Below are 13,518 nucleotides of genomic sequence, written 5' to 3' on the forward strand. Positions count from 1 at the left end.
ATATAAAACATAAAATACAATTCTCACGACGAAAATAACAAAAAATATTTTCTTTGAACCTATCTACGTGACTTTACCGAAAGACCCAACAATATAATTTGCACATCATTAAGCGGGGTTTAAAGTAAACTATTTTATTTCGCCAGCTAAAGCCCACCGAGACCTTTGGTGCTTTTCTCAGAGGCGATCTGGTTGCACATGACAGCTGATGGAAGTGGCTCGTCATCGTCGCATGCGGGAATTTATAGTAGCAGCCGCATAAGGGGCCGTCCATAAATGACGTCACGCGATTTTGGACGATTTTTGACTCCCCCCCCCCCCTTCGTCACACGGCGTCACAAAAAGTCAAACCCCCCCCCTCAAATATGACGTCACAAAGCTCTGCCCCCCCCCCAAAAAAAACTAAAACATGCTTCAAATCGCTTTAAACAATTTTCATTGTAGCGCGTATTTAATATGGCGCTGCACTCTGATGTTGTCGGAGAAAACATTTATTAAAAAGTCTATTTAATTAAGTAGAAATTGTTGTCTATGTTTATTTAAAGTTGCGCATTTTGATGTGGGGGGGGGGGGGTCTGACTTTTGTGACGCCGTGTGACGAAGGGGAGTGGGGGGCAAAAATTGTCCAAAATCGCGTGACGTCATTTATGGACGGCCCCTATGGCTCACAGATACATTTACCCCGAATGTCAGGTGTGTGTGTGTGGTGGCAGCAATGCGTTACGAACCCGGTGATCCGAATTAAATTCCTGCTCACCACCAATAAACAGTGGCGAATATATGAACTTAGTCCTGGGCCCTGTCGAGGTCGACTCAGCCTTAAATGAGTACCTCGCGCGGTGTGCAAACATCAACACCGGCGAGACAAAGGCGACCGGGCGTGGCGTTGGTCACCCATCCTCTCGCGTGCCGTGCCAGCCGTAACAGCTGATCGCGAACAGTGCTCTGTCACAGTTCCAATGATTGCTTTTTCATTGCTTTCATGGCTTTATTTAGGTGATTTCGAAAAGTGTATTGGTTTAGCCATGTTTGTTTGTTGTAGTACAGAGTTAGACTGATGGCCTTAATCTAAGTTGTCTTGTGGTTGTTGTTGTTGATTGACTTGCATCCCACTGGGATTTTTGCACACAGCGTTGATGTACGGTAATTTTCCTGCAATATTTTGCTGTCTTTTCTTGGATTTTCTGTTTGCACTTAGTCACATATTCACTTTAAGATGTTTTTTGTTCGTGTTTTTGTTTTTTGTTTGTTGCGTTTGCACCCGATTCAAGAGCCGAATGGCTCACAGGGTTATACCTAATAAATGAACTTGAACTTGAACAGTCCGTTAAGGCTACCTGGGGGATCTTTGCCTTTGTGTGGCAGACCCTCCCCAGTCCATGACGTTGAGGCTGAGCCCCCACGGCGATCCGGTGGCCCGAAGCGATCGGAGCCCGGCGCACGTGGCCGTGGCAAAGGGGGCCTCGCTCACGCTCATCTGCGAAGGGGACTCCAACCCGACGCTGATAATGGCGTGGAAGAGAGGGTCGGAAGAGATCGACCACTGGACCTCGGAGTACACCGTCGAGCAGCCGCAAGAGGCCGTGTACACGTGCGAGGCCGTGTACGAGATCGCCAACGTCAAGTACAACGTTTCCGTCAACGTCACCATTCAGGGTGGGCATCACTCCACGTGGATTTCTCTTTTTGTTGTATACATCTAAACAGCGAGTCACTAAACGACACGAGACTTTTGTGTCAGGGTCAAGATATGTCACTGATAATATTACACCGTTCTGATCGATCCCTCGGCTATCGCATGGTCAGCACTCCACCTCAAAGTTCTGTACTTACAACATCCCATCATCCCATCATCTCAACATCCGGCTCAGGGGTCGGCAACCTGCGGTCTCCGGAGCCGTGTGTGGCAGTGCTCATGAAGGACTGGCTCGTGACGTTATTTATTCACGACCACTGTCCCGTATTCAACACAGTGCATTGCGGCTCTTGAAATATTGAGGTTTTTTTTTACCGAATTCGAGAAAATAAATGGCTCTTAAAAGTTGAACTTAAAACTTTCGTGACTGCAGGAATTCATATTCTATGGTTCTTTCGGTAAAGGCACGTAGATAGAAAAAATAAAATGATAAAAATTAAAGTTAATACAAATATCACGACCTTTCGATCGCAACACAAGCGGTCGTCATCAGGAACAGGGAGGTTAGCCTCTGAGGGTGAGCTGTTTATAAAGGTTTAGAGATGGGCGGGGCAGCTAATGTAAACCTTCACTTTATTTTTTTATTATTTCATTGCGATGTCTGTAACGACGTAGAAAGTCAAGGCCTTTGTCAATGCACTGCTTGATATCAATCCACACACACACATAGGATGATATCAATCCACACACACACATAGGCTGATATCAATCCACACACACACACAGGTTCATATCAATCCACACACACACAGGTTCATATCAATCCACACACACACAGGTTCATATCAATCCACACACACACATAGGCTGATATCAATCCACACACACGTAGGATGCGGCGGCCGTCGGGGATCGTGAGTGCCATCTGACCATACCTGAATGGACACGGAACTCAAGTAACGATGTCTTGTGTTCTTGTTGCTGTTTACCTTTCACAGAACCGGTCTCAAAGCCACAAGTGAAGGTAGAGAGCACGGTGGTGCTGGACCGGGCGGGCGCTGTGACCATGACCTGCTCACACGACATGAACACACAGCCCGAGTACGGCTGGTTGCGGAACAATCGACCCATCTCCGCCCAGGAGGAGAGGCACACGTTCATCGATGGAGGTGCCTCCCTGCGTGTGGAAAGCGTCCGCCGTACAGACACGGGGGACTACCGATGTGCGGTGTGGAATGACGTGAGCAAGGAGACAAGCGAGCCAGTGGCGGTGACGATTCTCGGTAAATATGCACCGTCTTACTGGAACTTATTATGAATCGAGTGACCTCTATTATCCACACACAATCGGGTTCACTTCCTCGCGTGCCCTGCTACTAAGAAGCGTTCATTATACGGCAGTCAAACTGACATTTGTAAGTGCCAAAAGCTGTAATTTTTGTCGAATGAAGTGAAAACACAAATTCAATATCGTGGATTTTTTTTTTAATGCAGCCAGCTATACTTAAGAACTCAGTTGAATCATGGATGGTTGGAATCCAGATTTAAATCCAGGATCTCGGCAGTATAGTGCGTGCACAGCGGTCAGTGAACCACTTTAGCTCAATAGTAATCATGGTGAAACACTGTCCCTACGTATGTTTTAGTCGTCCCAGCGAAACGGTACCGTCGTTTTTTTGTGAATAAGAAGTGCGGCATTTATATGACGGGAGATGCTGAACATTGTTGTCGTGTTGTCGTGAAACAGAAGCCGTCACAAAGCCGCGAGTTGAGATGGACAGAAGCGAGGCACTAGAGGGGACTCACTCTGTGACCATGACCTGCTCACACCACATGAGCACACAGCCTGAGTACAGTTGGTTGCGGGACAATCGACCCATCTCTGCTCCGGAGGAGAGACACAAATTCATCGATGGAAATGCCTCCCTGCGTGTGGAAAACGTCCAAAAGGAAGATGCAGGGCTGTACCAGTGTGTGGTAAAAAACAGCTTGAGTACAGAGACCAGTGATCCAGTGAGGATGACAGTTCTAGGTAAATATTGCAATTTCTTTTGGGGTTTTTTCCCCCCAATTGTCATCCAGTTGTGCCAGGCCTGGATTGTTTTTTTTCTAATAAAAATGTAACACAAGACAGCATTGCAACACTTCACGTTATAAAGTATAAATTCAAGAGGTGGCCACGTGGTTCAGGCCTTAGGGCACTGAGCTGACGCTGCTGAGATCCTGGGTTTGAATCTGGACTTCAGCCACCTGTGATCAAACCCGGTGTAACAGGCTAAAATAACCCCTGCCCCGATTAAACCCGGGTATAGTTTGGCCCAGGCCAGAGTATACCCGGGGGGATAAAGTGTCCTAGGCTCAACTATACCCCCCGGGGGTTTAAACTAGACTGGGCCAGACCATACCCCTCCAGGCCAGAATATGCCCCATGTTAAGAGTTCAAAGGCAATTATCCACACAGAGAACAGCCGGCAACGAACTTCAATCGATATCTAAAAAGCGTATAAATGGAAGTAAGAATCTCAATTTGATCAATTGAAGCATTTTTAGGGTTAGGGTTATTATTACAGTTTTTCTGGTGGAAGCAATCAAAGTCTATGTGTTTACAGTTTTAAATAAAATGTTGTAAAAATTTAGTAATTCATGTGAATATCGCACAACACGATTACTATCATTGGGGTATGATTTGGCCTAGAGGGGCATAATTTGGCCTAGGCCATAATATACCCGGGTATAATCTAGCCTAGGCCGTTTTAACCCCGGGTACACTACGGCCTGTGGGTACACTACGGCCTGTTACACCGGCTCTCAAGTGTAGCTGGGTCATGTTCTCAACCCAGTCGCCAATGACTATATAAAAACACAATCACTTTGAATTTGGGGTTTCACTTCATTGGGAAAAACTCCTGCTCTAAGAATGAACACTACACATTCGACTGCCATGCAATAAACACGACTGAGTAGCAGGGCATGTGGGGAAGTGCACCCCCTTGAGTGGGGACAATGCACGTCACTTGCAGGGATCTCAGGGTCAGAAGTGCGCAACATCTTCTAGTGTACGAAGTTGCACTTCTCTGTGAGAGTTCCAAATGGACACTTTTTCTTCTGAAGACACGATGCTCCAAGAACCTGGTTTATTCACAGGAGTCTGAAATATAAATTCTGCCCAGAATCTGAGCAGTGTCATCTCAGTGGTGCGAGCCACCAGGCCACTTCTTGAATTTATTTATTAGAACGTGAAGTGGTGCTACTCTGTTTTGCATTACATTTTTGTCACAAAAACATTTAACTTTACTGCATAATTATCTTCGATTTGTGAGCAACGTTTCAATTTCCTTTTGAGAGGTTGGTCGATCGTGATGCTGAACATTGTTGTCGTGTTGTCGTGCAACAGAAGCCGCCACAAAGCCGCGAGTTGAGATGGACAGCAGCGAGGCACTAGAGGGGACTCACTCTGTGACCATGACCTGCTCACACCACATGAGCACACAGCCTGAGTACAGTTGGTTGCGGGACAATCGACCCATCTCTGCTTCGAAGGAGAGGCACAAATTCCTCGATGGAAATGCTTCCCTGCGCATGGAAAACGTCAAAAAGGAAGATGCAGGGCTGTACCAGTGTGTGGTAAAAAACAGCTTGAGTGCAGAGACCAGTGATCCAGTGATGATGACAGTGCTAGGTAAATATTACAATTTCTTTCGGGGTTATTTTTTTCCCAATTTGTATCCAGTTGTGCCAGGCCTGGATTTTTTTCGTAATACAAATGTAACACAAGACAGCATTGCAACACTTAACGTTATAAAGTAGCAATTCACGAGGTGGCCACGTGGTTCAGGCCTCATGACACTGAGCTGACGCTGCTGAGATCCTGGGTTTGAATCTGGACTTGAGCCACCTGCGATGAAGCCAGATTTTCCAGTGTAGCTGGTTCATGGTCTCGACGCAGTCAACAATGACTGCATGAAAACACAATCACTTTGAATTTTCACTTAATTGGAAAAAAAAAACCTGCTCTGAGAATTAAACATTTCAATTGTGACTGCCATGCAATAAACACGACTGAGTAGCAGGGCATGTGGAAAGTGCACCCCCTTGAGTGGGGACAATGAAGGTCACTTGCAGGCATCTCAGGGTCAGAAGTGCGCAACATCTTCTAGTGTACGAAGTTGCACTTCTCTGTGAGAGTTCCAAATGGACACTTTTCTTTTCAAGACGCAATGCTCCAAGAACTTGGTTTATTCACAGGAGTCTGAAATATAAATTCTGCCCAGGATCTCAGCAGTGTCATCTTGGTTGCCTGAGCCACCCCACCACTTCTTGAATTTATTTATTAGAACGTGAAGTTGTGCTACTCTGTTTTGCATGGCATTTTTGTCACAAAAACATTTTACTTTATTGCACAATTATCTTCCGATTTGTGAACACAGGTTCATTTTCCTTTTGAGAGGTTGGTCGACCGTGATGCTGAACATTGTTGCTGTGTTGTTGTGCAACAGAAGCCGTCACAAAGCCACGAGTTGAGATGGACAGAAGCGAGGCACTAGAGGGGACTCACTCTGTGACCATGACCTGCTCACACGACATGAGCACACAGCCTGAGTACAGTTGGTTGCGGAACAATCGACCCATCTCTGCTCCGGAGGAGAGATGCAAATTCCTCGATGGAAATGCCTCCCTGCGTGTGGAAAACGTCAAAAAGGAAGATGCAGGGCTGTACCAGTGTGTGGTAAAAAACAGCTTGAGTACAGAGACCAGTGATCCAGTGAAGATGACAGTGCTGGGTAAATATTAAAATTTCTTTAGGGTTTTTTTTCCCCAATTGTCATCCAGTTGCGCCAGACCTGGATTTTTTCCCCAATACAAATGTAACACAAGACAGCATTGCAACACTTCACGTTATAAAGTAGCAATTCACGAGGTGGCCACGTGGTTCAGGCCTCATGACACTGAGCTGACGCTGCTGAGATCCTGGGTTTGAATCTGGACTTGAGCCACCTGCGATGAAGCCAGATTTTCCAGTGTAGCTGGTTCATGGTCTCGACGCAGTCAACAATGACTGCATGAAAACACAATTACTTTGAATTTTCACTTAATTGGAAAAAAAAAACCTGCTCTGAGAATTAAACATTTCAATTGTGACTGCCATGCAATAAACACGACTGAGTAGCAGGGCATGTGGAAAGTGCACCCCCTTGAGTGGGGACAATGAAGGTCACTTGCAGGCATCTCAGGGTCAGAAGTGCGCAACATCTTCTAGTGTACGAAGTTGCACTTCTCTGTGAGAGTTCCAAATGGACACTTTTCTTTTCAAGACGCAATGCTCCAAGAACTTGGTTTATTCACAGGAGTCTGAAATATAAATTCTGCCCAGGATCTCAGCAGTGTCATCTTGGTTGCCTGAGCCACCCCACCACTTCTTGAATTTATTTATTAGAACGTGAAGTTGTGCTACTCTGTTTTGCATGGCATTTTTGTCACAAAAACATTTTACTTTATTGCACAATTATCTTCCGATTTGTGAGCACAGGTTCATTTTCCTTTTGAGAGGTTGGTCGACCGTGATGCTGAACATTGTTGCTGTGTTGTTGTGCAACAGAAGCCGTCACAAAGCCACGAGTTGAGATGGACAGAAGCGAGGCACTAGAGGGGACTCACTCTGTGACCATGACCTGCTCACACGACATGAGCACACAGCCTGAGTACAGTTGGTTGCGGAACAATCGACCCATCTCTGCTCCGGAGGAGAGATGCAAATTCCTCGATGGAAATGCCTCCCTGCGTGTGGAAAACGTCAAAAAGGAAGATGCAGGGCTGTACCAGTGTGTGGTAAAAAACAGCTTGAGTACAGAGACCAGTGATCCAGTGAAGATGACAGTGCTGGGTAAATATTAAAATTTCTTTAGGGTTTTTTTTCCCCAATTGTCATCCAGTTGCGCCAGACCTGGATTTTTTCCCCAATACAAATGTAACACAAGACAGCATTGCAACACTTCACGTTATAAAGTAGCAATTCACGAGGTGGCCACGTGGTTCAGGCCTCATGACACTGAGCTGACGCTGCTGAGATCCTGGGTTTGAATCTGGACTTGAGCCACCTGCGATGAAGCCAGATTTTCCAGTGTAGCTGGTTCATGGTCTCGACGCAGTCAACAATGACTGCATGAAAACACAATCACTTTGAATTTTCACTTAATTGGAAAAAAAACCTGCTCTGAGAATTAAACATTTCAATTGTGACTGCCATGCAATAAACACGACTGAGTAGCAGGGCATGTGGAAAGTGCACCCCCTTGAGTGGGGACAATGAAGGTCACTTGCAGGCATCTCAGGGTCAGAAGTCTGCAACATCTTCTAGTGTACGAAGTTGCACTTCTCTGTGAGAGTTCCAAATGGACACTTTTCTTTTCAAGACGCAATGCTCAAAGAACTTGGTTTATTCACAGGAGTCTGAAATATAAATTCTGCCCAGGATCTCAGCAGTGTCATCTTGGTTGGCTGAGCCACCAGGCCACTTCTTGAATTAATTTATTAGAACGTGAAGTCGTGCTACTCTGTTTTGCATAACATTTTTGTCACAAAAACATTTCACTTTACTGCATAATTATCTTCGATTTGTGAGAAACGTTTCAATTTCCTTTTAAGAGGTTGGTCGACCGTGATGCTGAACATTGTTGTCGTGTTGTCGTGCAACAGAAGCCGCCACAAAGCCGCGAGTTGAGATGGACAGAAGCGAGGCACTAGAGGGGACTCACTCTGTAACCATGACCTGCTCACACGACATGAGCACACAGCCTGAGTATAGTTGGTTGTGGGACAATCGACCCATCTCTGCTCTGGAGGAGAGACACAAATTCTTCGATGGAAATGCCTCCCTGCGCGTGGAAAACGTCAAAAAGGAAGATGCAGGGCTGTACCAGTGTGTGGTAAAAAACAGCTTGAGCACAGAGACCAGTGATCCAGTGATGATGACAGTGCTAGGTAAATATTTCAATTTCTTTCGGGGTTATGTTTTTCTCCAATTTGTATCCAGTTGCGCCAGGCCTGGATTTTTTTTTCCAATACAAATGTAACACAAGACAGCATTGCAACACTTCACGTTATAAAGTAGCAATTGAAGAGATGGCCACGTGGTTCAGGCCTCATGACACTGAGCTGACGCTGCTGAGATCCTGGGTTTGAATCTGGACTTGAGCCACCTGCGATGAAGCCAGGTTTTCCAGTATAGCTGGTTCATGGTGTCAACGCAGTCACCAATGACTGCATGAAGACACAATCACTTTGAATTTTCACTTATTTGGAAAAAAAAACTGATCTGAGAATTAAACATTTCAATTGTGACTGCCATGCAATAAACACGACTGAGTAGCAGGGCATGTGGAAAGTGCACCCCCTTGAGTGGGGACAATGAAGGTCACTTGCAGGCATCTCAGGGTCAGAAGTGCGCAACATCTTCTAGTGTACGAAGATGCACTTCTCTGTGAGAGTTCCAAATGGGTATTTTTTTTTCTCAAGACGCGATGCTCCAAGATCATGGTTTATTCACAGGAGTCTGAAATATAAATTCTGCCCAGGATCTCAGTAGTGTCATCTCGGTTGCTTGAGCCACCAAGCCACTTCTTGAATTAATTTATTAGAACGTGAAGTTGTGCTACTCTGTTTTGCATGGCATTTTTGTCACAAAAACATTTCACTTTATTGCACAATTATCTTCCGATTTGTGAGCACAGGTTCATTTTCCTTTTGAGAGGTTGGTCGACCGTGATGCTGAACATTGTTGCTGTGTTGTTGTGCAACAGAAGCCGTCACAAAGCCACGAGTTGACATGGACAGAAGCGAGGCACTAGAGGGGACTCACTCTGTGACCATGACCTGCTCACACGACATGAGCACACAGCCTGAGTACAGTTGGTTGCGGAACAATCGACCCATCTCTGCTCCGGAGGAGAGACGCAAATTCCTCGATGGAAATGCCTCCCTGCGCGTGGAAAACGTCAAAAAGGAAGATGCAGGGCTGTACCAGTGTGTGGTAAAAAACAGCTTGAGTACAGAGACCAGTGATCCAGTGATGATGACAGTGCTAGGTAAATATTTCAATTTCTTTCGGGGTTATTTTTTTCCCAATTTGTATCCAGTTGCGCTAGGCCTGGATTTTTTTTTCCAATACAAATGTAACACAAGACAGCATTGCAACACTTCACGTTGCAAAGTAGCAATTCAAGATGTGGCCACGTGGTTCAGGCCTCATGACACTGAGCTGACGCTGCTGAGATCCTGGGTTTGAATCTGGACTTGAGCCACCTGCGATGAAGCCAGGTTTTCCAGTGTAGCTGGTTCATGGTCTCAACGCAGTCACCAATGACTGCATGAAAACACAATCACTTTGAATTTTCACTTAATTGGAAAAAAAAACCTGCTCTGAGAATTAAACATTTCAATTGTGACTGCCATGCAATAAACACGACTGAGTAGCAGGGCATGTGGAAAGTGCACCCCCTTGAGTGGGGACAATGAAGGTCACTTGCAGGCATCTCAGGGTCAGAAGTGCGCAACATCTTCTAGTGTACGAAGTTGCACTTCTCTGTGAGAGTTCCAAATCGACACTTTTTTCTTCTCAAGACGCAATGCTCCAAGATCATGGTTTATTCACAGGTGTCTGAAATATAAATTCTGCCCAGGATCTCAGCAGTGTCATCTCGGTTGCTTGAGCCACCAAGCCACTTCTTGAATTTATTTATTAGAACGTGAAGTCGTGCTACTCTGTTTTGCATTACATTTTTGTAACAAAAACATTTCACTTTACTGCGTAATTATCTTCGATTTGTGAGCAACGTTTCAATTTCCTTTTGAGAGGTTGGTCGATCGTGATGCTGAACATTGTTGTCGTGTTGTCGTGCAACAGAAGCCGTCACAAAGCCGCGAGTTGAGATGGACAGAAGCGAGGCACTAGAGGGGACTCACTCTGTGACCATGACCTGCTCACACCACATGAGCACACAGCCTGAGTACAGTTGGTTGCGGGACAATCGACCCATCTCTGCTTCGGAGGAGAGGCACAAATTCCTCGATGGAATTGCTTCCCTGCGCATGGAAAACGTCAAAAAGGAAGATGCAGGGCTGTACCAGTGTGTGGTAAAAAACAGCTTGAGTGCAGAGACCAGTGATCCAGTGATGATGACAGTGCTAGGTAAATATTACAATTTCTTTCGGGGTTATTTTTTTCCCAATTTGTATCCAGTTGTGCCAGGCCTGGATTTTTTTCGTAATACAAATGTAACACAAGACAGCATTGCAACACTTCACGTTATAAAGTAGCAATTCACGAGGTGGCCACGTGGTTCAGGCCTCATGACACTGAGCTGACGCTGCTGAGATCCTGGGTTTGAATCTGGACTTGAGCCACCTGCGATGAAGCCAGATTTTCCAGTGTAGCTGGTTCATGGTCTCGACGCAGTCAACAATGACTGCATGAAGACACAATCACTTTGAATTTTCACTTATTTGGAAAAAAAAACTGACCTGAGAATTAAACATTACAATTGTGACTGCCATGCAATAAACACGACTGAGTAGCAGGGCATGTGGAAAGTGCACCCCCTTGAGTGGGGACAATGAAGGTCACTTGCAGGCATCTCAGGGTCAGAAGTGCGCAACATCTTCTAGTGTACGAAGATGCACTTCTCTGTGAGAGTTCCAAATGGGTATTTTTTTTCTCAAGACGCGATGCTCCAAGATCATGGTTTATTCACAGGTGTCTGAAATATAAATTCTGCCCAGGATCTCAGCAGTGTCATCTCGGTTGCCTGAGCCACCAGGCCACTTCTTGAATTAATTTATTAGAACGTGAAGTTGTGCTACTCTGTTTTGCATGGCATTTTTGTCACAAAAACATTTCACTTTATTGCATAATTATCTTCGATTTGTGAGCAACGTTTCATTTTCCTTTTGAGAGGTTGGTCGATCGTGATGCTGAACATTGTTGTCGTGTTGTCGTGCAACAGAAGCCGCCACAAAGCCGCGAGTTGAGATGGACAGCAGCGAGGCACTAGAGGGGACTCACTCTGTGACCATGACCTGCTCACACCACATGAGCACACAGCCTGAGTACAGTTGGTTGCGGGACAATCGACCCATCTCTGCTTCGGAGGAGAGGCACAAATTCCTCGATGGAAATGCTTCCCTGCGCATGGAAAACGTCAAAAAGGAAGATGCAGGGCTGTACCAGTGTGTGGTAAAAAACAGCTTGAGTGCAGAGACCAGTGATCCAGTGATGATGACAGTGCTAGGTAAATATTACAATTTCTTTCGGGGTTATGTTTTTCTCCAATTTGTATCCAGTTGCGCCAGGCCTGGATTTTTTTTTCAAATACAAATGTAACACAAGACAGCATTGCAACACTTCACGTTATAAAGTAGCAATTGAAGAGATGGCCACGTGGTTCAGGCCTCATGACACTGAGCTGACGCTGCTGAGATCCTGGGTTTGAATCTGGACTGGAACCACCTGCGATGAAGCCAGGTTTTCCAGTGTAGCTGGTTCATGGTCTCAACGCAGTCACCAATGACTGCATGAAGACACAATCACTTTGAATTTTCACTTATTTGGAAAAAAAAACTGACCTGAGAATTAAACATTACAATTGTGACTGCCATGCAATAAACACGATTGAGTAGCAGGGCATGTGGAAAGTGCACCCCCTTGAGTGGGGACAATGAAGGTCACTTGCAGGGATCTCAGGGTCAGAAGTGCGCAACATCTTCTAGTGTACGAAGTTGCACTTCTCTGTGAGAGTTCCAAATCGACACTTTTTTCTTCTCAAGACGCAATGCTCCAAGATCATGGTTTATTCACAGGTGTCTGAAATATAAATTCTGCCCAGGATCTCAGCAGTGTCATCTCGGTTGCCTGAGCCACCAGGCCACTTCTTGAATTAATTTATTAGGACGTGAAGTCGTGCTACTCTGTTTTGCATAACATTTTTGTCACAAAAACATTTAACTTTACTGCGTAATTATCTTCCGCTTTGTGAGCAACGTTTCAATTTATTTTTGAGAGGTTGGTCGACCGTGATGCTGAACATTGTTGTCGTGTTGTCGTGCAACAGAAGCCGCCACAAAGCCACGAGTTGAGATGGACAGAAGCGAGGCACTAGAGGGGACTCACTCTGTGACCATGACCTGCTCACACGACATGAGCACACAGCCTGAGTACAGTTGGTTGCGGGACAATCGACCCATCTCTGCTTCGGAGGAGAGGCACAAATTCCTCGATGGAAATGCTTCCCTGCGCATGGAAAACGTCAAAAAGGAAGATGCAGGGCTGTACCAGTGTGTGGTAAAAAACAGCTTGAGTGCAGAGACCAGTGATCCAGTGATGATGACAGTTCTAGGTAAATATTGGATAAAAAAAAACATACAACATGCCAGTCATGCATGCAACGATGAACCACCCATTCTGCGACACACCAGAACTTCTGTTGTCACCATTCACAGTCACAGCGTTCGTAGCGCAAAAGCATTTTGTTTTTACCATCTCATTCGTAATATTTTTGTACAATGTTCTACACTCCATTAGCGTACAGTCTGAATAAAATGTACAAAAATACTCTCGTTCCCATGAAATTGGACGCATGTATATTTTAAACACTGATAATGATCTATGCAGTGTGAACAGTCATGCGTCTTGACATACTCCCACACCGCTGGGCTGCGAGGTTGCCTGGAGAAGTAGCAGACGTTTCAATGTTATCTTTAATGTTATCTTTAATGTTTTCGCATCTTGTGCGAAATTTTCCCATTTACTAAAAGTAAAATTGGCCAAACATTGCAATGCACGGGGGCTCCTAAAAACGTCCTGTGACTTTCTTGGATGAATACATGCTTTC

The 13,518-nt window shown here is 45.4% G+C and overlaps 1 protein-coding gene across 8 annotated transcripts in view; it reads left to right on the forward strand.

The window, feature by feature from the left end:
• The window catches only part of LOC133342032 (hemicentin-2-like), a 35,898-nt gene that overhangs the window by 8,549 nt on the left and 13,831 nt on the right, over positions 1-13,518 (forward strand). For 3 of the 8 annotated variants that reach the window (XM_061550910.1, XM_061550908.1, XM_061550909.1), the window contains exons 4-14: positions 1,366-1,656; positions 2,635-2,919; positions 3,384-3,668; positions 5,031-5,315; positions 6,133-6,417; positions 7,233-7,517; positions 8,330-8,614; positions 9,433-9,717; positions 10,536-10,820; positions 11,635-11,919; positions 12,739-13,023. In XM_061550910.1, the coding sequence (XP_061406894.1) occupies positions 1,366-1,656; positions 2,635-2,919; positions 3,384-3,668; positions 5,031-5,315; positions 6,133-6,417; positions 7,233-7,517; positions 8,330-8,614; positions 9,433-9,717; positions 10,536-10,820; positions 11,635-11,919; positions 12,739-13,023 (3,141 nt within the window). The remainder of the gene's footprint in view (positions 1-1,365; positions 1,657-2,634; positions 2,920-3,383; positions 3,669-5,030; positions 5,316-6,132; positions 6,418-7,232; positions 7,518-8,329; positions 8,615-9,432; positions 9,718-10,535; positions 10,821-11,634; positions 11,920-12,738; positions 13,024-13,518) is intronic. The other 5 variants (XM_061550912.1, XM_061550911.1, XM_061550914.1 and 2 more) reach the window with 5 other exon arrangements.

Source organism: Lethenteron reissneri, chromosome 13, assembly GCF_015708825.2.
Source record: "Lethenteron reissneri isolate LAM-NWPU_2019-01 chromosome 13, ASM1570882v1, whole genome shotgun sequence".
In the NCBI taxonomy this organism is placed as follows: domain Eukaryota; kingdom Metazoa; phylum Chordata; class Hyperoartia; order Petromyzontiformes; family Petromyzontidae; genus Lethenteron; species Lethenteron reissneri.